At 36.6% G+C, this 25,406-nt stretch overlaps 1 protein-coding gene across 1 annotated transcript in view; it reads left to right on the forward strand.

Annotated features, from left to right (window-relative positions):
• Nucleotides 1-25,406, forward strand: part of CCDC102B (coiled-coil domain containing 102B) — a 191,617-nt gene that overhangs the window by 127,852 nt on the left and 38,359 nt on the right. Inside the window, 1 exon segment of the mRNA XM_042962700.1 lies at nt 24,738-24,854. Coding sequence (XP_042818634.1) covers nt 24,738-24,854 — 117 coding nt within the window.

Consider the following 25,406-nt stretch of genomic DNA (forward strand, 5'->3'; position numbering starts at 1 on the left):
CTGTTCTTTGCTTGAGCTAGGACGTCCGTCTCCTCTTGCCCCAAACGTCGCCATTCCTGGTCCTCTGGGCTTGCAGACTTAGACTGAGAATTATACCTTTGGCTTCTAATTCTCAGGTATTTGGGCTTGTACTAGAATTGACTCCCATTGGCTCTCCTGGTTCTCCAGTTTGTCGACTGCAGATCCTGGGACCTCTTGCTCTCCATAACCTCATAAGCCAATTCCTATCATAAATCTCTCCATCTCTCCCATATATAGAGAGATATTATAATATATATTTATCTATCTATCTGTATGTATATATTTATATTTATATTTGTAACTTATATTTTCTTTTTTTTTTTTTTTTTTTTGGAGAACACTCACTAGTACCTTTTGGTCTATGCTGTTTTTCTCTGTCTAGAACAGTCACACACAACGCTTTCAGCCACTACCAGCCAGCCACATCTGGCCACTAACCTCAGTTTACATATTACTTTATAAAAAAGGAATGATTTCAGTCCAAAAAATATTTCCTTCACTATTTGCCTTCAAAGAAATGTGCAAGATTTTAAAAGACCTTCTCAAAACATGTAGCTATTTTTGTGTTTGTTTACTGTGTATCTTTCCCTTTGAACTGTCAGCTTCGTGATACTATATATTGTTTGCTTTATTAATCTCCCTCTATCCAGTGCTGAACAAATGATGCTATAGCTTGTGGTGAACAGCCCCCTTTTTCTTCTCCAGCTCTGTATGTGTATATTTCTGTATGGTAGCTGTGGCTACAGTGTAAAGAGGGTAGTTGAAACCCTCGACTTGTCTTGTATGAGCCTGACGAGGCTACCACTCAATATCCCTGAGGGGTTTAGATTTTCCAGGGCGCTGGAGTGAACCTTCACCCCTAACATTGTATCCATCATGAAAATCTGTTCAGTTTGTTCTTTGCAAAGCATAAATTGGCTTATCAGGCCAAAGAGTGAGGCTGATGAAATACTGTATTAGAATTCTATAAATGTATAAGAACAATGAAGCATATGGGACAGAGTTTTGCTGATATAACCGCCTTCAAGACCTTTTTAAACAAACCTAATTAAGAATAATATAAGGACTAAATGACATAAGTCAGAATTAATTGAACTACTACTGGATAATTTATAGACATTGCCAAGGTAACCCTCATAACACTGTGATGACTTATTTAATTTGAAGGCTATTATAGGAATTATAAATGAAAATTAGGCTATTCAAAACCTACCTTGCTTGTGGGTATAAAGATATAGTAGGTATAGATACACCTACAGATATAAAGAAAAAGACAGGTTGAAATCAGATGTTTCAATATCTATTCAAATTAAACAGTACTATTTTATTTTATTTTTTTAATGTTTATTTATTTTTGAGAGAGACAGACAGAGTACAAGCAGGGAAGCGTCAGAGAGAGAGGGAGACACAGAATCCAAAGCAGGCTCCAGGCTCCAAGCTGTCAGCACAGAGCCCCTCGCGGGGCTTGAACTCATGGGCCACAAGATCATGACCAGAGTCAAAGTCAGACACTTAACTGACTGAACCACCCAGGCGCCCCAATACTATTCTACAAATAAAAATATAACACAAAGGAGTCAGCTGAGATTTAGTTAATGTATAGAAATTAATAGTTTGAGGATAATGATAAAAGTCGGTCAAAAAGAAAAAATAAGTTCTCTGGGTTACACAAAGCTTCCACAGAGTAGCAACAGTTGGTCTATGAAACATCTTTATTTTATATCCCAGATGACAGGGCACTTTCCAGCAATGCATGCTTCATAAATCCAACAATTCTTGTTTTACCTTTTCCTATAAGAAATCTCTATACAGAGGTATTCAGTTAAGACCATTCTGGAGATAAGAAACTTCCTTTAAGGGAAGAGCATTAGTATTCTTACTTTTAGGAGCAGTTTTCGTGTTGAAAAGGAGATTGGACGAAGGCCCCTGCATCTTCTCTCTTCTCCAAGTGTATGCCCATTTCACCCTACCATGTACTGACACCAAAGATATTTGACTGTATACGACTGAGTGAAGAAACCCAAGCTAAAACAGGAATATATAGTATACCATTTAAATAATTCTGTATGATATACAAAATCTGGAATGATAAATTTTAAATTGTCCATTCTTTTCATATGCATTACATATCATTTTTACTTTAGAAACATTATTATTATTATTATTATTATTATTATTAATGTTTATATTTGAGAGAGAGACAGACCAACAGACTGTGAGCTGGGGAGGGGCAGTAACAAAAGGAGGCACAGAATCCGAAGCAGGCTCCAGACCTGAGCTGTCAGCACAGAGCCTGACACAGGGCTTGAACTCACAAACCGTGAGATCATGACCTGAGCTGAAGTCAGATGCTTAACCAACGGAGCCACCCAGGTGCCCCTAGAAACATCCTTTCTTATTTTTTTTTCAAATATATAATTTAAAGACAAGGATTCTAGAGTTGGAAGTTTATGATGTTGAGGGTTTGGAGGTGGCCTGTGTTTGGGAATTCCAAGTGTTTCTAATATTTTTTTTTAGTTTTATTGGGGTATAATTGATATGCAAAAAACCTACACACATTTAACATATACATTTTGATGAGTTTGGGTACATGCGCACATCCATGATACCATCAGCACAACCGAAGTACTAAACATGTCCATCGTTTTCTAAAATTTTCTTATGTGCTCTATGTGTGTACATATGTGTGTTGTGGTAAGAACACTTAACATGAGATCTATCCTCTTAATATATTTTATTTTATTTTATTCAAAGTTTATTTTTGAGAGAGAGAGAGCGAGAGAGCGAGTGCGCATGAGTGGGGGAGGGGCAGAGAGAGATGGGGACAGAATCAGAAGTAGGGTCCAGGCTCTGAGCTGTCAGCACAGAACCTGATGGGGGGCTCGAAGCCATGAACCACAAGATCATGACTTGAGCTGAAGTCATGCTTAACCAACTGGTGGCCCATCCCCTTTAAAGTGCATGATACCATATTGTTAACTCTAAGTACCATGCTGTACAACAGATCTCTAGAACCTATTCGTCTTGCATAACTGAAATTTTATACCCATTTAAAAATAATTCTCCCTTTCCCTTTCCCTCTTAGCCCCTGGAAACTATCATTTTACTTTCCGTTTCTATGAGCTTGACTATTTTAGATAGCCCATCTAAGTAGAATCATGTAATATTTGTCTTTCTGTTACTGACTTACTTCACTTAGCATAATTTCCTGTAGGTTCTATCCTTGTTGCAAATGGCAAGATTTCCTTCCTTTTAAGGCTGGATGATATTCCACTGTTTGCATTTACCAGATATTCTTTATTCATTTATCTGTAAGTAGATGTTTGATTGTTTCTATATCTTGGCTATTGTAAATAATGCTGCAATGAACACGAGGATGCAAATATCTCTTAGAGAAATTTATTTTGGACATATACACTTAAGTGGGACTGCTGGATCACATGTTAGTATTTTTAATTTTTTTATGTTTATTTATTTTGAGAAAGAGTGCACATGGGGAAGGGTCAGAGAGAGAGAGAGAGACAGAATCCCACGCAGGCTCCTGCACTGTCAGTGCAAAGCCCAATGCAGAGCTCGAACTCACAAACTGTGAGATCATGACCTGAGCTGAAATCAAGAGTCAGATGCTTAGCTGGCTGAGCCAGCTAATACAGGCGCCCCAGTATTTTTTAATATTTTGAGGAACTTTTGTGTTGTTTTCCATAGTGGAAATTTCCCATATACCTCCGGCCCCACACACACATACCAGTCTCCTGCATCATCCACATCACTCACCAGAGCATTTTTTTACCAAAGATGAACATTTTTTTACCAAGGATGAACATTGATTATCACCCAAAGTTCATCTTTTACCTTCAGGTTCACTCTTAGTGTTGTACATTATGTGGGTTTAGGCAAATATATAAAAATATGTATCCATCATTATGGTATCAAATAATTTTTTTAAATTTTTTAATGTGTGTTTATTTTTGAGAGAGACAGAGACAGAACGTGAGTTGTGGAGGGCCAGAGATAGAGGGAGACACAGAATCCGAAGCAGGCTCCAGGGTCCGAGCTTGTCAGCACGGAGCCCGACGCAGGGCTCGAACTCATGAACCATGAGATCATGACCTGAGCCGAAGTCGGACGCTTAGCCGACTGAGCCACTCAGGTGCCCCTTACATAGGGTATTTTTACTGTCACTGTCCTAAAACTTGTCTGTGCTCTGTGTATTTATCCCTTCTTGCTCCCTTAACCCTTGGCAACCACTGATCTTTTTATGGTCTCCATGGATTTGCCTTTTCCAGAATGTCATATAATTGGAATTATACATTATATAACCTTTTCAGATTGGCTTCTTTCACCTACTAATATGTATTTACGTTTCCTCCGTGTCTTTTCATGACCTGCTAGCTCCTGTCTCTTTAGTGCTGAATAGTATTCTGTTGTCTGGATGTACCAGCTTGTTTATCCATCATCTGACTGAGGGACATCTTGGTTGCTTGTAAGTTTTAGTAGTTGTGAATAAGGCTGCCATCAGCATCCGTGTGCAGATTCTCGTGTAGTTTTCAGTCTCTCCGCATTTAATTATTACCCCTGCTGAGATGAGTTCCTGCATTAGATTATTTCATAGATCACCGGCCACCCTCTAGCTAGCAGCATCTGAAGGAGGCGCAGTCAGGATTGCATCCAGGGTCGCAGCTCAGCGTAGGGCAACTTGTATGGAAGTTAACGGCTCTGACGAGAAGGGACTATAGACGGGGTGGGAGACTCGGAGTGTCACTGACTCCTCTCCAGGCTTGTGGTGCATTCTAGTGAGTATCGGTAGGTTTTTTTTTTTTTTTCAATGTTTATTCTTGAGAGTGAGAGAGACAGACAGAGACAGGGATTAAGTGGGGGAGGGGCAGAGGGAGAGGGAGACACACACAGCATCCAAAGCAGACTCCATGCTCCCAGCTGTCGGCACAGAGCCCAGCACGGGTCTCAAGCTCATGGACCATGAGGTCATGACCTGAGCTGAAGTTGGACGCTTACCCAACTTAGCCCCCCCAGGTGCCCCGGTATCAGTAGTTTTTATGTCAGTGAGAAATCAAAGAGACAGAAGGCTCCTTTAGTTGGTATTTTCACAGGAATCCTATGGGAGGACTGAAAAAGGACTGGATACTCATGGATGCATTTTAGAACGTGTAATTGTCACATGAGGCAGTGTCTCTTTGTAATATAGTTCTGAAGTTGTGATCAAAGACAATGGAAGATATAGTATATTCACATTCAAACTTCAAATGCAGATGAAATGAGGTGCCAGTGGAATCTCGTGAGGGTTCTCCCATGGATAATCTGAAACTTATAAAAAATAGTAAATAGTCCTGTAATGTAGTTGTACTGAATTAGCAGAATCATAGGATTCATATGAAAGGAATTTTTAAATGTTTATGTATGTGTGTGTGTATGTGTGTGTATATATAATATATGTATGTGTGTATGTATATATATATATATATATATATATATGTATATATATATAATCTCCAAGTCTCTTTGGACATTTGGATTTAATTATTTAGGAGTGTTTATCACATATCTGTGTTTTGAGAAGCTTATTATTCTGATATGCACCCAAAATTGAGATCTGCTGCTATAAAGCATCATATCTCAGAGCAGAGTTGGAGGGACCATTGAGATCCTCAACACCAGTTGTGTGATCCTTCATTTTAAGTTTATGGATCAACTTTATTCAGTCAATGTGTGCCCAGATATTTGGTCAGACATTATTCTGGGTGTGTCTGTGAGGGTGTTTCCGGATGAGACTAACATTTGAGTCAGTAGCAGATTGCTTTTCCTAACGTGGGTGGGCCTTCTCTAATCAGCCAAAGGCCTGAATAGAACACAAGGACTGACTCTCCTCCACCTAGGAAGGAACACCTCCTGCCTGCCTGTCCCGCTGGGACATCAGTTTTTCTCTTGTTTTCAGATTTGGACATTAGCTCTTCCTGGGTCTCAAGCCTGTTGGACTCAGACTGGAACTCTACGTTGAGCTCTTCTGGTTCTCAGGTCTTTAACTTGGACAGGAACTTTCACCACTGGCTCTCCTGTATTTATGGAAAATAAAAATACAATTGGAAAATATATGGAGAGATTATAATGTAATATTACATAAAATAAGATAAAAATAAAAAATTTAAATATATGAAAAGATTATAATGTAATATAAGGTTACATACAAATGTAATATATAGAAAGTTAATATATATATATATATATATATATATAGAGAGAGAGAGAGAGAGAGAGAGAGAGGGCAAGCGAGTGACCACAGGATTTTCTATTTGTTTCTCTGAAGAACCCTGATTAATACACCAACCTTAATAAAAACCCGTAGCTTAAATAGATCTACTCACTGCAAGTCCTGGTTTGTTTCTGTCCAATGAAATGTTTTCCTTTACTGACAGCCATATTCTTGGCACTTTAAGAACTACTTGGACTTCCTAGTTAGTAACATAAATGGTGAAATGGAATGTATACTTTATTTTACTTATTTCTCATACTGACTGGTAGATTGTATAATAATTTCTTTGCTTATCATGGTAAAATATTGAGCTAACAGAGAGATGCTTGTTACTTGATGACTTAGTGTTTTGAACAACCCTCCCCTACTTTCGGTTCCACAAAGGAGAAGGAGCACGTTTCCTCCTCTGCCAAGGCCGCTGTGCCAATGAGCTGAAGAAGGTTCAGCTTCATGTCTCTGACATGGACCCCCTTCTAGGACCTCAGCAGCTGTCCTGCCAAGATGTAAACATGGCCATATATTTTGGTGGTATTTGCAAACGTAGGATAATTGAGACACACGTCTTTAAACTTCTCCCTCTTCCCACTATGAATTTGCCCCCAACAGGCTTGTCCTCCTGTCTGTTAGACACGCAGTAGCTATGGAAATCTTTAGGATCTTGCCAAGGTGAAATTGAATTGAGGATACATACAGTTTGTATGTAGTGGAATATCTTTTCGGCTGTGTTTGTTACGTATACCTAGTCAATATGGAAGTTCTCTCAGAAACAGGCTTGATACTTTTAAATGAAAATCGCATGAAAGATAACTTTTAGGACACCTGCCTTTGTGGGGTACAAGTTTCAAAACATGAATATTCCAAAAAGCAAATAGGCTTGTGTGTTCTGCTGTGATCTCATTTTATCCAACTTTCGTTCACGAAAAAAGTGATCAACTATTCTGGAAGAAAGACGAAACCCTCTGAAGTAAAAATGATATTACACAGTCGCTGTCATACTGAAAGCTGATGAAAGCGTATGCAGTCCAAAGTCCAGGAAAAGCATTTAGTTGTTATTTAGTAGCTATTGTTAGGACTTTGTATTATTTTTTCAGGATTTTGTGATATATTGATATTTGTCAGCTTTCCAAAGTTTGAGAATGGAGTTTCTTCATCCGAAATAAATTTTTACTCTCATTCCTAATTTTGTCTTCTCCCCAAATTGTGAAAAAACAGCCTCCGTAAAGCGTGAACATGGGTTCCTCTGCTTTCCCTTGCCTGAACCTCCCAGACTCCGCCGATGACTTTCTTCTGCAGAGTGAGGTTTCCTGGTGTCCACGTGGTTATTTTGTTACTTATCACAAGTGCCTGCTTGCTTTTTGTGTCCTCACCTAGACCGGAATCCCCTTCAGGGCAGACTCCTTGGGGGCTTTCCCACCACCTAAGCCTGACTCAGTTTGATTAGTCTGTAGACATTTGCAGACAGACTTAATGAAAGCGGGCAAACGTTTCAGGGCAAGGGAAGGAAGCTTGCTGGAGGATTCCAGCTCCTTGCTTTTGGCCTGTTTTCCATTGTTCTGGCTCCCCCTCCCACCATATAGACGGCTTTTGCTGATTCTACCTATCGCATTGTCTGCACAAAAAGACACAAAGTCCCAAAGAAGGAAAGTGGATTGTCAGCTGTTTGTCAGCCTGACTTGCACAGGTCAGGCTTCGATATCCAAAGATTTCAAAAACGCCTTATGCTAGGGGAGAGGAGGAATGCATCAACTGCAGGTCACCGAATTAGTGAAAAAATTATATAAGATGGCGTGTTTCCAAGAGTAACTGATTTACATAAAAAGTAAACAGCATTACATGCATTTAATTAAACTTAAATCGTAAGTTTAAGTACCATTCTAATATTGACAGAGAGAGTTTGGGAAGTATTCGATTCACTTTGAACCACAATCTCCATGGTAAATAATGACATACACAGAGAAGCGAGTGGGTAGGCTTTTTAATTCTTCCTCAGATAGGGGTGCCAATGAGCCAAATTCAGAGGTGAAAGCTCATTTTCATTAAGAATGCTCCTAATAGAAGCTCTTTGAGACTTAAAGTCAAAGGCATAATTGCTGTGATTCTTTCGATGAAATAATCTTTGCTCTTTACATATTTTTAACAAATTCGGTGAGATATGAGTCACCTACTGTGCAATTCATCCATTTAAAGAGTACAATTCGGTGGTTAATGTATTTACAGAGTTGTGCAATCGTCACCAGTCAATTTTAAAACGTTTCATCTGTTCAAAAAGAAGCCTCATATCCATTAGCATTGCCCTCCAACCACCAGAGTGGAGGCGATCACTAATCCAATTGAATACTATAGATCTGCCAATTCTGGACATTTCCTATAAATGGAATTTTGATTTGCTTCTTCCACTTTGTGTTGGTTTTTGAATACACTTTCTGTAATCTGCTGTCTTAGCCACGATTCCTACCACAACTCAATAAAGAAAGAAACATCATGCTGATCTTCGTTTTTAATGGAAACCTCATTTACAAAAAATATATATATTAGGAGGTGTAGTTTTCTATTCCCCAGAAGGAAAATATTAATACTGAGCTGTTTCGTACCTGTCTGAAGCAAGAGCTAAACATTTAAAAACATTATTTTCCTTAAATGAAAACTTTGGTTTTGACAGAAGTAAATCCTACCATTTCATGTTTAATACCCAAGGACTAAATCAGAAAACAAAGAAAAAAAATTCAATTTCTAAGGCTTTGCAGAAATGTAAGATCTTCTTTCACTATTACCAAAGTTGGCACTAATTTTTTGCTTGTTGAAATTAAATCACATCCTTTAACTCCAGTAAATATATTCAAACATGAGTATTTGATTTTTTTTTTTTTACTTTGTTACTGTAGTAATTATATGTTGCTTCAGGCAATATTTAATTAAAAATTAAGCCAGGCTAATCCTTTAAAAAGAACATTTCCCTAAAAGTAAAAATCTAAAATAACTTTTTCCCCAAAAACTTTGATATTCTATAATTTCATGGGTTTGTGGATTGTGTGTGTGTGTGTGTGTGTGTGTGAGAGAGAGAGAGAACTTAAAGAGCAATATCCTGTGAAGCTTAAAAGCCTTAAAATTGATAGCTAAAATGGTATAAATTCAGAAATATATCTTGAAGATGCTTCTGTTTATGGATAGGAAGACTCAATTCTTTCCAAGACATCTGTTCTTTGCAATTTGATCTATAGACTCAGTGCAGTCTCAGCCAAAACCCCAAGTTATTTTGTGGATATTGGCGCCCTGACTCTACACTCTACGGACAAAAGACTCAGAATAGCCAAGACAATATTGAAGGACAAGAGTAAGGTAGTGGGCTGATATTACCTGACTTCAAGACATACCATAAAAGTACAATAATCAAGAGAGTGCGGTATTGGTGAAAAAAACAGATCAATGGAACAGAATAGAGAACCCAGAAATAGGCCCACATAAAAGTAATCAACCGATCTTTGACAAAGGAGCAAAGGCAATACAGTAGATAAAAGATACTCTTTTCACCAACTTATGCTGGAATAATTGGACATTCATGTGCAAAAAAAAAAAAAAAAAAAAAATCTAAACACAGACCTTACACCCTTCATGAAATTTAACTCAGAATACATCACGGACCTAAATGGAAAACACAAACTACCAAACTCCTGAAAGATAACATAGGAGAAAACCTGACTGACCTTGGTGCGGTGATGCCGCTTTTAGATACAGTGTTTGAAGGCACGATCCATGAGCAAAATCACTGATAAGCTGGATTCGTTACAATGAAAAACTTCTCTCTGCAAAGACAATGTCAGGAGAACGAGAGATCAAGCCACAGACCAGGAGAAAATATTTTGAGAATGTACATCTGAGAGAGGATTATTATCCAAAATATATAAAGAACTCTTGAAAGTCAACAACAAGAAACACAAGCAACCTGGTTTCAAAAAGGGGCCAAGGCCGTATACACCGCACTGAAGAAGATCCACGGGTGGCAGATAACCATGTGGAAAGACGCTCCGCATCTTGTGTCATAAGGAAGATGAAACTGCAAGCAATGAGATACTATTGCACACCTCTCGGAATGGCCACAGTCCAGGACACTGACACCACCAAATGCTGACAAGAACATGGAACAGTAGGAACTCTCATGCAGAATGGTGTGGCCACTTTGGACGGCTGCACGGTGACTATAGTCAATGGCACTGTATTGTGTACTCAAAAGTTGCTAGGAGAATAGAGCTTTAATCTTTTCACAACAACAACGTCAACAAAAAGATAATTATGTGAGGTGAGGGGCATATTAACTAACTTCATTGTGGTAAACATTTCCCGATGTAGAAGAGCGTCACATCACCACATTGTACACCTTACACTGTGCTGTAGGTCATACGTGTCTGAATAAGCTGGAAAAAATCTCTCTTAGAAGACCTTTAAAGCACATTTGATAGTTACAAGTGATGGGGGATGGGGGGGAAGACTTTTCTTCATTACTGTCTTTGAGCAATTTGATTTTCATATGTGTTGATATGATCTTTATATATGTGCTTGAGTTTATGGAATTTCTTGAATATGTCTATGCTTTTTATTAAATTTGGAAAATGTTTGTCATTTTTTTTAAGTATCTGTCCCCACCCGTTTCTCAGGGACTCCACTTACAAGTACATCAAGCCACTTGAAGTTGTCCTGGAGCTTGCTGATTAGCACTCATTGTAGTCCTGTGGTGAGCTAATGGAAATGCACTGGGGGGCTTTGAGAGAGGAAGTTTGGTTAGCGGGGTATATCTGGGTCCTTGATCATCCCTGAGTTTTCAGATGGTCATCTTTATGATTAGGTTATCTATGTATATTGGGTGGCACCATGGAAATTGGGCTTCTACCCTCCGATAGAGACTGGGCAATAAATAGAATGCTATCTCCTTTGTGATTGCATTTCAAAGAGATGGTTCCCACGTCCTAGAGAAAGACATCCTGGATTATGAAGCTGGCAAAAAAAAAAAAAAAAAAAAAAAAAAAAAAAAAAAAAAAAGAATGAATGAAAAGAGAAAAGAAAAGAAAGAAAAGAAATGAAAAAGAAAACAAAGAAAAAGGAAAAGAAAAGGCTGGGAGAAGATTTATACCTCAAAGAGGTAGAGAAAGAATTTACAATTACAGGCTGTTGTTTTCAAAAGAAACACTAAGAAAGTGAAAGTAAAGAGTATGTAGCCACAAATAAAGGTGTCTAAAGTTTAATCAAGCTGAGGGGAACATTAAAGTCCTCTTGGTCATTTTTAATTCTATCATCTTTATTATTTCTGGACAAGTTGTTTCAATTGATTGACTTCCCTCCTCATTATGGGTCATGTGTACCTATTTGTAAGACATGTAATTTTTGATTGGACTCCTGTCATGAAGAATTTTACCTCATTGGGTGGGTGCTAAATATTTTCATATTTTAAAAAATATATTTTTGAGCTTTGTTCTGTGGCCTAGTTCCATTACTTGGAGACATGTTGATCTTTTTTGTCTTGAAGTTTCTAAGCCTGTTTAAATGAGACCAGAGTAGCATTTAGTCTATGGTTATTTTTTCTACTGAATCCAGAGGCAAAGCCAATCTGAATACTTTACCTAATGGGCCATGAATTGTAAGGTTTTATTCTGGCAGTTGGGAACAGGGATTATTATTACTGGACTTATTTCAGTCATAGAGATAGTTTCTTTTAATCCTTTTGGGGGTAAGTTCCTCAAAATGATGCTCTGGTCACCACTCTGGTGAGGACTCTTTAGGCCTCTAGGGTTCTCCCTCTGCTCAGTACCCTTCTGGAACTCTGGCCCACACTATGCCTCAGCCCCTTCACTGGGAGATCCGCCTCAACTCATGGAGACCCCGTTGCTTTTCCTTCCTTATCTATGAATTGAAAATTCCCCCAGGCAGTAAATGGGCAATTTTAGGGCTTTATTTATTTGTTTTCCATTTTTCAGGAATTGCCTGATAATCTGTGTTTTTACAACAATTTCTCTATTTTTCTTGCTCTTTTAGTGGTTTCGGGTTGGCAAATTTCACTTCTGCTACCCCATCTTGATCAACAGTCATGGTTGTTTTGACCATATATTAGAAGTATGATTTTCTATCCTGTTTCGCCTAGGATATGACTTTTGAAGAAAGCAGTTAATTTTTATTTAGAATATGTTTTACATATGTTTTGTGAATGTTTTGGTTAGTCATAATAACTTGTTTTAAAAATAATTATCTTATATTTTTATTGAATATATTTTCTTTTCTGGATTAAAAAACAGAAGTTATTACCTTCTTTTAAATCACATTTTTTTACATAATTTCTAAGCTGTTAATCATTCTTCCTTTTGCTAATTTATCAGTCTCTAGATTCTCACTTTCATATCATATTCACACTGGAAAGTTACTTCGAATAAAATCTAGCTTATCTTACTCCTTTTATGAAAAGTAAAGTAATTTGGGGCCTAAAAGTCTGATTGTCCAAGGTCAGAAACGAGATTTAGTAGGACAAGATCTAGAAAACAGCTTTCCTGTTGTTCTAGCATCCTTTTGACCACTCTGCTGTTATTCTTTTATAAAAATGCTAGAAATTTTATTTGGAGCCTGTGACTAATAAATACAAGTTTTATTGTTGTGATTTAGTATCTGAAGTTGTTAGAAATGGATAAATCAAAAGTTAAGGGGGAATAAAGGCAGTATCTCTACAATAAACATGGAATAAAGGAAGGTGATTGATTCCCCTGTTCATCAATCGTTGTACAGAATAACTTCTTTCTACTGATAAAAGACGTCTGTATAAACCTCTCTCGACAGATATCCACAGAAAGAACTGCACACCACTGTATTCCCTTATTAGATGTTTTACATAAAATATATACTAGTTAACTTCTTAATGAAATACAAATCAGATTTCTCAGATGAACCTTATCCACAAGTCATGATTAATCCTCTGTTGACCAGTGTGATATTCTTTTGTAACCTTGTGGATAAATCTGTTAAGAACAATAAATTATTCTTTGGGACTCTAATTGGCTTTCCTCTGGCCTTTGAGTGACTCTGTGGACAGAGATCAGCTATGAGCTAAAAGGCATAAACTTGGATTTTTGAAACAAGTACCGAGCCTGTATTTTAATGCAATTGGTAGAGCCAGGGTGTTACAGAATTGTGGTATTCAAAATGACCTTTCGAATAATTTTCAATGGACGCGATAGAAATGTGTTATTTTTCGTACTCTTGATTTATAGTCTTTTTATGTGATTTTACGCTTGGATGAGCTGCCACTCATATTCATCCACACCCCCACAACCACATATCGAAGAAAACAGTCACCTCCTATAACATGTATATCGCATGGCTTCTATATGAAAGTCTAATAATCTCTTTAATAAAGACAGGTCCTGGACCTGAATTACTAACAGCGAAAAGACTATGGATCAATAGAATCTATACTTTAAGATAAGCTGGAGTTGGGCAACTTTCCAAGTATGTTCATGCACAGGTATAAGAGATTTTACAAGCAGGGAAACTTTTTACTATAGAAAATCTCAACTATCTACAAAAACAAAAATAATACTATCGCAACTCCCAATTTTTCCATCAGCTATATTTAGTATAATGATTGTCTCTTGACTAATCATTTTTACTCATATCAAATCCATCCATATTATCACTTTGTATTATTCTATCTGGAAGTATTCTGTATGTATCTCAAAAACATAAGGACTCTTGTTAAACATAGCAATACGATTTTGAAATGTAAAAAATTAACAATTTTCTGATATCAAATATTTGGCGTTCAAATTTCTAGTTTACCAGTAAACATCAACTTTATTTTCATAGTTTACTTACTTGAATCAAAATCAAATAAAGCTTAGCCATTTTAATTGAATGTTTTTTTTTTAGGTTTACTTTTATTTATTTTGAGAGAGAGATGGAGAGCAAGCAGGGGAGGGGCAGAGAGAGAGGGAGACAGAATCCCAAGCAAGCTCCACGCTGTCAGCACAGAGCCTGATGCGGGGCTCGAACTCACGAACCATGAGATCATGACCTGAGCTGAAACCAAGTGTCGGATGCTTAACTGACTGAGCCACTCAGGTGACCCCTAATTGAATGTCTTTTTAAGTGCATTTTAATATATAGGTTTTTTCCTTTATTCAACTTTTTTCCTTTTTTTCTTCTTATAATTTGTTTATAAAAAAAAACCAAACAGGTAATTTGTCCCCATAGGGTTCTATTCTGGATTTTATAGATTGAATTTATATATTGTATGGTTAAATATGTTATTCTGTCTACTGTATTTTCTATTAAATGTTAATTGGATCAAGAGGTATGATTTGATTCTGTTTCAAGAGTGTCTCCTAGATAATGTGTTCTTCCACTAAGAAACACATGGTATTTGTTTCTGGTGCTGATAGACTGATGCTCATTGCATTAATTAGGAATTCCAAAATTGTGATATTCTAATTATATTATTTCTGCTTCAGTTATTATTTGGAACATGTAAATAGAAGAACTTCCTCTCATACAATATTTTGTTCATTTAGGGGCAAGTGGGTGGCTCAGTCAGTTGAGCATCTGACTTGGGCTCAGGTCATGATCTCAAGGTTTGTAGGTTCAAGTCCCACATTGGGCTCTGTGCTGACAGTGCAGATCCTGCTTGGGATTCTCTCTCTCCCTCTCTCTGCTCATCCCCCACTTGTTGTCTCTCTCAAAATAAATAAATAAACTTTAAAAGAAAACACAATATTTTGTTCATTTAGACCGAGTTGGGTTACAAGATGGATTCCTTTTCCTTTCTTTACCAACTACAAAATAATGAAGTGGATCACTAGTATTCCCCAGTGTTAATCAAATTAGGTTTTTTTTTTTTTGTTTTTTTTTTTTTCAGTCAAGGGGCACCTGGTGGCTCAGTCAGTTAAGTGTCCGAGTTCAGCTCAGGTCATGATCTCGCGGTTTGTGAGTTTGAGCCCTGCTTCCGGCTTTGTGCTCACAGCTCGGAGCCTGGAGCCTGCTTCAAAATCTGTGTCTCCCTCTCTCTCTGCCCTTCCCCCACTCACACTCTCCCTTCCTTTCAAAAATAAACAAACATTAAAAATTTTTTAATTAGTTTTTTTTGTATTGTTATAAATTTATGAATTTAAACTTCTTAGATTTTTTTAATTGTCTACTGTACTAATTATCCTTAATGATATTCAAAAGGTACCCTAGTTAGAGAGCAAAATGTTTTTTTAATATTGGCAATTGAGAACATTTGATGCAATCCTAGTAATATTTCAAGTTTACTTATTCTAATGTATGACAAGATATAGACTCAGTGGTATGATCCTTCTTCAAAGACACCCAGGTTCTTATAATGGGAAATACCTTAAGACCACCGTCTGCGCATAGATAAGGACACTGGTGCAGTGATGGTCACTATTTCAGGCCATTTTAGTGGGAAAAAAATGGAAAATCTAACACTATGTTAAATCCTTGTCACTCTGCTCTGTCACAGTTTCTGATATCCTTTTTAATATTTATCTTGGATTTTGGGTTTTTTGCATCTTATTTCTTTTTACCTTATCTCTTAAGACATTATCTGCTACAGGGGCGCCTGGGTGGCGCAGTCGGTTGAGCGTCCGACTTCAGCCAGGTCACGATCTCGCGGTCCGTGAGTTCGAGCCCCGCGTCAGGCTCTGGGCTGATGGCTCGGAGCCTGGAGCCTGTTTCCGATTCTGTGTCTCCCTCTCTCTCTGCCCCTCCCCCGTTCATGCTCTGTCTCTCTGTGTCCCAAAAATAAATAAAAAACGTTGAAAAAAAAAAATTAAAAAAAAAAAAAAGACATTATCTGCTACATTTATCTGTTCTTATGTTCCTTACAGTTTATTCTGAAATAAATTTCATATTTATTTCATATTATATATAATAATATAAATAATAAACATACAATTATATATAATATATAACATACATATAAATGTTATATACAATAAACATAATATATAATATATGTAATAAATAATTTCATATTATACATAATTTTTGTTTAGGTCGCAGTGAAAAATTTGATTATTGTTTTCTTTTTCTCTAGTGGGCATGTATTTTTAGAATGTTCTCATCAGCATACTTACACTGTCTGTAAGAGCATTATTTTGTTCTTCATTCTTTTGTCCTTATAATAACATCACGCATGATTCAACAATGATCCTTTCCTGTTACTCATTCTTACATAGATTTAGGTTTTTTGTACTTAAAATAGAAGAAGCATAGACCAAGAAATGTTTCTGCCTTCATCTAGAGCTCACGCCTCAGTGTTTGTAAAGTGCCCTAAATTATGACTTAGTCTTATCCTTTCCATAGTCCCCTGACTCTGTTCCCTAACTGATTTATCGGGATCATTCTCCCTTTATTGCCATGGTTCCTTTTAGTATGGATTCTATTCTCAGCATTTTATACTTTATTGTAGGATGTGTTTTTAAAGGAAGTTTTGTCTCTTTTTGTTTTGGCTTTTATTTTTTATAGTATACAGAATATAGATTGTTGTGCTTCTTTGGACTTTTCTATGGGCCTTTTGCACTCACACACCAATTAGAATGTGTAAACCGCCCCCTAGTTTCATCTACTGTTTTCACATTGACCTTGCAGGCATACTTGCAGGGAACGTCCGTGGTCAATTTTGGGTTCTCGTGTTCTCAGGGCATGCTGCTTCCATTTAGTTTTCTCAAACAGGTGCTGATATTCTGCAGTTCTTGAAGCTGAGTAGATCGTCTTAGGGTTTACAGGGAAAACTTGTCCTCTAATTTTGCAGTGGGCTTCCATAGGTTTTTGATTTTGTTCGTGACATTGCTCTGCCTGTTTCATGGAGAGATTCGCAGACACTGAAAGAGTCACCACCACATTCTGCCATTTTCCCACAATTCCCCGTGGAAATAGTTATATGGATTTCACCTCCAAATTCCCAGCTTTCATATGTGGTCTTCAAAAAACCATCTGCCTACAGACGTACTTTTCAAGCAAGTTCTCTTTTCCCACATTACCCCCCATCCATTTCTCAAGTGGAAATCATGCTTACTTCCCAACCCAAGTGTTATTTTAGAACATTTTGTCAGAATGGGAAAAAATCAAGAGTACTAGAGATATTTTGAAAAATTGGTGTTGAGAAACCCAACTAATCAATGGTTCACAAAATCTTTGGCATTTCAGATGGCTTATATTTTTTCTTCTTCATAAAAATACTGGAATACGACCTAATAGATTGGTCAGTTTGTAGATAATACATGATATAAGAACAAATGTGACCTTGTCACTTATTTAGAAAGTATATATTAACTAGAATTTAAATAAAAACTTGAAACAAAAAAGAAAGACATTAAAAAACCAACACAAACAGTGCGTCTGCTATAATGAAACATCTTCTGCTTCTATTAATGTGTGATCAACTTTCTCAGTGCCTACATTTTAAAGAGAATAAAGAAAACTGATGATAATACTTATTTCATTCTATCAATAAGTAATTTCATCCATGGATACACAAACTAATTGAAAAAAATGTATCTATCCATCTCATTAAGAGATGCATTTCCAGTAAATGATTAGTTTATATTTAATAATTACTTATCACAATATGTGCTATCTTGTCTTGTTTTTAAGTAATCATGTACCATAGCAATTCTAGAGATAATTCAATCCAAAGAAACATTGTAATGTTTGGAGCCTTACAGTCATAATATATACATACATATTTTATATACATATTTTTATTCCATATTATTGAGCAAAACATTTTCAAATATAAACATATGTTAAAGAAATAAGAATTCAAGAAATAAAATTAATACAATTTTTTGGATAGATGATAGGGAATATCACATTTCTGTGGCTTTTCGATATTAGCATTAAGTAAAATGTGAAACAACCATTTTATTTAACATTCAGCAGAAATTTCATTTATTGAATCTAGATAAATATACCTTTTAGTCCACCATTTATAAAAGTAAAAGATACATCAGTATGAGAGCAAAACAGTTTAAACACCACTAAGATTAGTTATTTAATGTTTTTATTTTGACGTGAAGGACACAATAAAATTTGCTTTAAACATAGTTAAACATTTTTTGTGTCTTTACTACCATTCTTTAAGGTTGAGGGAGGGAATCAGGTAAAGTTGAGTTTGAATAGTTTTGGCTACAATTTTTGCAGCTATGATATAAGGCTTGGAATTTTGGAGGCTTCTCCATGCACTTAGAGTTAATTAAAATTAGTTGGAATCTTAATTGTTGTTAGCTATGCCTGGGTCCACTGCATTTAGGTGACCTCCCATTTGGGCATATTTCCTCTTTACTTTCCTCACCTTTCATAAGAATATGGTATGGCTGCCAGAACCTGCCTAACTGCTAAACACTTGGTCTTCCACTCTGTACTATTTGATATTCAATACTTAGGAGCCCAATTATAAATGTATACATCAACATGAAAGCAATGGGAAAAGCCATTGAAGTGTGTTGACCAAGGTCAGTTTGGTTAAAAAATGACTCAAAAGGCACCTAGGTAGCCCAGTCAGTTAACTGTCCCACTCTTGATATTGGCTCAGGTCATGATCTCACAATGGCGAGATCGAGCCCCATGTCGGGCTCTGTGCTGAAAGCATGAAGCCTGCTTTGGATTCTTTCTCTCCCTTTCTCTTTGCCCCCCCCATACACTCTCTCTCTCTCTCTCTCTCTCTCTCTCTCTCTCTCTCTCAAAATCAATAAGTAAACATTTTTTAAAAAATAATTCAAACTTCAGTGTGAAGAAGAGATTTGGGGGCATGGCTGATGAGGAAACTGCTATGAATCTGTCATGGTAATCCAGAAAGAAATTATCAGGTGTCCTAAGTTTAGTGGGGGATGTGGAGAGTTCATAAATATACAAGTGAAAGAAATTGTGATGCTCTCTTCAAACTTAGTGATTAAGTGAATGTTGGAAATGCTAGAGGATGCTAGGGGGTTAGAGAGGAGAAGTTACAGATTGCTGACCTTATCTGTGGGATGGCCATCCACCAAAGAAAGCATATCATGAAGAAGAGAAACTTGAGAGGAAAAGACAATGGATTCAATACTGAATATATTGAGCTTGAAGTAGAAATATTTGGTGAGATTTTGGATTTATTAGTGCAGGAAACAAATGTGAATAATCATAGCGAGATGGTGGTTGAAACCATGGGAGGAAATGGGATCCCCAAGGTTGATGTACTGAATGAAGCAAAAGAGAGTTTGGAGGACTAGCACTAGGTAAGGCAGACAGAGGAAGGGAAACTGCCCCTAAGTCAGAATGTCTGGGAAGGATGAGAGCAGGGAAAAACCTTTCCTGGGGCGCCTGGGTGCCTCAGTCGGTTAAGCGTCCAACTTCGGCTCAGGTCGTGATCTCGCGGTCCGTGGGTTCGAGTGCTATGTCGGGCTCTGTGCTGACAGCTCAGAGCCTGGAGCCTGCTTCAGATTCTGTGTCTCCCTCTCTCTCTGCCCCTCCCCTGCTTACACTCTGTGTCTCTCTCTCAAAAATAAATAAAACATTAAAATAAGAAAAAAAAACCTTTCTTCCCATGAACCAGAGGAAAAGAGTACTTGAACAAAGACATTGTTAACAGTATCAAATTCTGCCAAAGATTCAAGTTAAGGACAGGCTGCATATTGTATATTGGAAAGTGTTGAGAATGGGGGCAGCAAAAGCCAGTGGAGGAAATGAGTCAGAGGGGAGCATGTGGAAACCAAACCGTGAGGGCAAGCAGCTCTTGCATGACAGTTGAAGGTAAGAGGAAACAAAGAGCTGGAATGGACAGTTCAAAACCAGAAAAGAGATGGGGCAGGAGGGGAGGTGTGGGGCGGTCTTCTACACTTGGTCTCTCATATTTCCCTTTCAAACCTAAATGGAAACTATTAAGCTATTAAATATTGATGCAAGAGAAACTAAGAGATCTTGAAAATCCAGGAGAGGTACAGTTCTTAGAATGAGTTTTCCAAGTACTCCAAAGGTACTAAATCCTGACTACAAATGGAATGATTAGTTTTTAACTCTAGGAAGGAAGGGTATTTAAGTTCTTTGACAAGAGGAAAGAAGAAAAGATTTGTACAGATGCATGCAAATTTCTAGATTATGTTACAAGAGGTTGAAGATCTTTCCTATGCATAGCTTTTCTATTTCTCCATGAATGAAGCTGCAAGATCGTTTGTTGAGAGTTAGGGGAGAAATGGTGGATTTGGTATTTGAGGAGATTGAATTATGTTGTATTATTAATAATATGGACATAAATATTGAATGCAATGTCTCACAAAGGCCAGATCTTTGGAATAAGCAATAACTACCTAATTGTTTTAGATTATTCTGAAGGGTAAAATTATGAGGCAGAATCAAAATAACAGGGTGTGTTAGATTATATTTTTGTGCCCTTTTGAAATGAGATTTTCTTTTCCCACTTGATCTGAATAACTAAGAAAATATTTTTATTTATATGTTACACAATATTCTTGTTTTCCAGAATTATCTTCAAAAAGACATTCCACTCCATGCTAATTTGAATGTACTAGAATAAATATTTACATATAATGTTGCTGATTTTCCAGAAGCAAATTATGGCAGATATTTCTGAAGCCAGAGAGATGACAAGTTGCCTGGTTTAACCTTTCACAAATACTGCAGTATGAAAGGAGGAATTTTAAAGAGGAATTTTGGAATTATCTTATGGTGCAATTTCCGACAAGGAGTCTTAACAAGAGACTGTACTTAAATAAATATTAAATAAAAGGACCTGAACTTAGAAAATGCTTTCTAATGCTGACTCATTCACTTTTTCAGGTACCTTCTATTTCTATCACTTTCAATTTAAGTAATGTGATAGATCACTTGTGGGTGGCATTCATAATTCTTCCAAATGAATAATCTTTAACATCTATACATCCACAGCTTTCAACTTTTCAGATCCTAATTAGATTTTACTTATGCCTCCATTAATCTGAACCTGAAGGTGAATAAGTGGCAAAATTAAGGTGATTTTGAGTTCAGAGTATAATTTTAAAAGGATCATAATAAGTCAAGTTTTCATAAGGAGGAGTATAGTTTTATTAATCTGGCCATCAGGCTTTTTTTCTTGTTATATTGTCTTAATTGCCTTCACTGTACAATATTTTGTTTACTGTTTTCATCTTTAATTTAATTTAATTTAATTTAATTTAATTTAATTTATTTAGTTCTTGCTGTTTCGAGCCTGGAGTGTGTAGGAACAGTGAGAAGTCAGAATGACCAACAGAATACAGGCTAGGAGTAGGAGATGAGGTTTGGAGGTTACACGACCAGGCAGATGGTAAGGACTATGACTTACACTCTGAATGGATTGGGAAGCCACAGGAAAAATTTGAGCGACAGAGTTACGTGACCTGCATTACTTTTAAAATGCTTTATTTGATTGCTGTTTTGGAAGGGGAACTACAGAGCTACTTGAAGAAGCAAAGATCATGGCAGCTATTAAAATAACTGATGTGAGAGACCATGGTGGTGTTGATCAGGGCAGTAGTGGTGCAGGTCGAGAAGTGGTTGGATTTATTATATATTTTGAAGACAAAATTGAATTATTTTTATTTTACTTTTTACTTTGGATATGACTCGTCGAAGAAAGAAAAGAGTTAGAAATAAATCCAATATTTTTGGCCTGATCAAAGGGAAAGATGGAGTTGATCCTTACTGAGATAGCAAAGTCTGGAAGAGACACCTGTTTTAGGGAAATTCTTAATTTGTCTTTGCAATGTGTTAAGTTTTGGATACCTATGGAAGTGACAAGTAGGAAGTTGGACACATGGGTCCAAAGTCAGAGGAGACCTACAGGATAGAACAATTTGGAGATTGTCAGAATTCTGACTAGTATGCAGGGCTATGGGTGCACATCAGCTATCCAAAGGCATAAATGCATCAAGACCACAGGTCCAAGAACTGAGCCTTGAGACACTAACTTTTCTCATAAATTCTTCTAAAGGATAGGATTACTAGACACATTTAAAAAGCTTTCTTTTATTGTTCTTTTTTCTTTGAAATTTTGAAATCGCTCTGTTCTTGATTTATGAGTGCAGTATAATATTCACTTTCCCCAAAGATAGTGATTATATTTTTAATAAAATTTACTTACATATCTTAAATTATACCATTTATCTTTCTTTTCTGTCAGACATTTTGTTTTATAATCTTAGATATTTTTTTTTTCATGTTCTTGGTTTCTTCGTATGTCCAGAGATCCTTGATTTTCCATTGTCAATGAAAAATGAAAATGGAATTATTTTAGGTAATTAGTGTGGACTTCCTATACTGTTGTGTATGAAAATTTATTTTCCTGCCTCCTCTGTCCTTTGAGTGGCAAAGTTGATTGGAAGTTCGGTTGACAACGAGAAGGCTTATTGATTGATGTAATTCGCTGAGAATTAATGGTCAAGATTTCAGAAGTTAAACTAAGGGCATTCAGTGACCAGAATGAGTTGGATTTTACTTTGGTGAACTTGAACCCAGAAACTGTTGCTTTGATTCGACCCTCGCAATTCATTATTTTCTTTAGCAAAGTGACTTATTTTATTTTTATTTTGGCCAGCGATTAATACCACATTGTTTATTTACACGAATGTGAGGTGAAACGTGCCTAGACAGACTTGCACTGAACTCCGTGGCATTGTGTCCTGTTCCACATTTGCCTGCCGTGGTGTATCCTCCACGTTATTAACTCTGAACATGGAGCTTCTCTGTACTCGGCAAATCAGCCCCCTAACTCCACTGTAGTTCGTTTTTAGTATGTGTCTATAAACTTTTTGCCTTTCAGTAAACTATTCCGGTGGCTTCCAGCTTTATAATTATAGATGTAGTACCGGTTTATGATTAAGCACTCTGGTAATGAATTTAGCAAGAACATTCTTAACTTTTGCTTCTTCCATTACTAGCTTTGTGAATTTGGGAAAGTTGCTTAAGCCTAGCAAAAGTATGGTTTATTTTTCTTTAAGGATAATAATAATACCTAACACATAGGATTACTCTAGCATTAACTAAGGAAATATATATCAAGTTCGGTCCCTAGAGACTAATACATACTTAATGTTATGAGTAATGTTATTTTTAATTTTAAATAGGTAGTATAATGTTTGCTTTTATTTTCTAATTTATAGTGGGATTGCACACCAATTATATAATATAAATTCTGAAAACATTTACTACATATTTTAGGGGAAAATGTAAGTTAATAAAACAATGTTTATGTGTATTACACATTTTATACATTTACCAAATTTTGTGTTTCTGTTGAAAACTATAAGAACAGCTATGGAGAAAATTTACTATGTATTTACAGGATTTTTCTCACCTTCCTGTGTTTCACTTTATAGACTATTTTTTAGAGCGGTTTTAGGTTCACAGCATAATTGAATGGAACGTACGTACATTTGCCATAGGCTCCCTGTGTCCACTTAAGCATACCGTCCCCCCCGTTATCACTGTCCTCCACCAGGGTGGTACATTTGTTACAAATGATGAACCTGTATTGACACATTACTATCACCCAAGTCCATAGTTGACCTTAGGATGTATTCTCGGTGTTGTACATTCTCTGGGTTTAGACAAATGCATCATGATATGTGTCTACCAGGGTCATACTAAATAGTTTCATTGCCCTAAAAATCTCTGTGCTCCACCTGTTCATCCCTTCCTACCCACAACCCTGAAAACCACTCATTTTACACTGTCTCCATACTTTTTCCTTTTTTAGACTGTCACATAATTAGAATTAAACAGTAAGTAACCTTTTCAGATTGGCTTCTTTCACTCCGTAATATGCATTTAAGTTTCCGCCATGCCTTCTCATGGCTTGACTGCTCATTTCATTTTAGTGCTGAATAATCTTACATTATCTGGATATGCCACTGTTTACCCTATTTTTCTGTAGGAGTTCCATATTGCATTTTATTGGCATCGTTTATAAATATGTCTTTCCTAATTCGAGCGTTATATAGATGTATTTTTTCCATCGCCCAAGTTTGTCTCTGTTGTAATCTATGTACTCTTTAGACTTCATAGAAAATAGACATTAAGTAGGGTCACAAAGGATACTGTGCTACAAACATCCAAGACTGTTAAATCAGTGTTAATTGGATTCATTTAGAATCCAGTTGGTCAATTATCAGGAGTATGTGAGGTAACCAAGTTTTGCCCAATTTTCAAATGATTAGATTGCTAAAGCTTTGCTGATTTGTTTTTGAACAACTTAGAATGTTTCAAGTACAAGTAAGGAAATAAATGATTTAACTACATTAATTATCACAGCAACGGTAAAACCTGCCAGAATCCACATAGAAAACAAACAAACAAAAACTAAACTAAAAGTAAAATGAAGGACTAATGTGGATTATCCTGGAGCCAGCCTTTGGAGCCTCATGTGATTATAATTCTAACTTCTGGTTTTGTTTTTGTTTTTGTTTTTCAGTTCAACATTATTCCTGGTCAACATGAAAATGAAATGAAAGAAATATCAGGAGATATAAAAGAAGAATCAAAATCTCAAACCGGCAAGGATAGAGTGATCTACGAGTTAAGAGCTGAGGTAAGGTATTGGATAAGGATTCTAATACCAAAATATACCTGATTTTATTAGGTGATATACTATTTTAAGAAGTATAATTGGGGCATCTTTGGTTACTTTATGAAGAATAATGCTGCCAAAATTAAAAAAGAATATAATCAGTTTGTATGTGGTTTAAAAATGCTGCGGGATGAGACTGGCTCATCGCTACATTGGAATGACCTGACTTTTATAAAGACAGAATATTTGGTTAAAAATCATTTCTAGGCCATACGATTCTAACTGTGGGTAAATACTTATTAAAAGTTCAGTCGGCTGCTGGGTCTAATGGGTTAAGTTATCATCAGGACCAGCGACACACAAAATGTGTTGCATGTAGTGGAATTAACGTAGCCTTTGGCAGCTAGCAACGTGCGAGACAGGCAGGTGACCTCGCTTTCGGTAGTTCCTTCATTTCTTCGGTGTGCCAAGGGAAATGGTGGAAACGCTTATTTTCAACACTTCTACCGCGACCAACACCAAAAGACTTTTTACAGGTTGTAAACTCTGTTTTTTCTATGTCATGTTAACAAA

This window comes from Panthera tigris, chromosome D3 (assembly GCF_018350195.1).
Source record: "Panthera tigris isolate Pti1 chromosome D3, P.tigris_Pti1_mat1.1, whole genome shotgun sequence".
Classification (NCBI taxonomy): domain Eukaryota; kingdom Metazoa; phylum Chordata; class Mammalia; order Carnivora; family Felidae; genus Panthera; species Panthera tigris.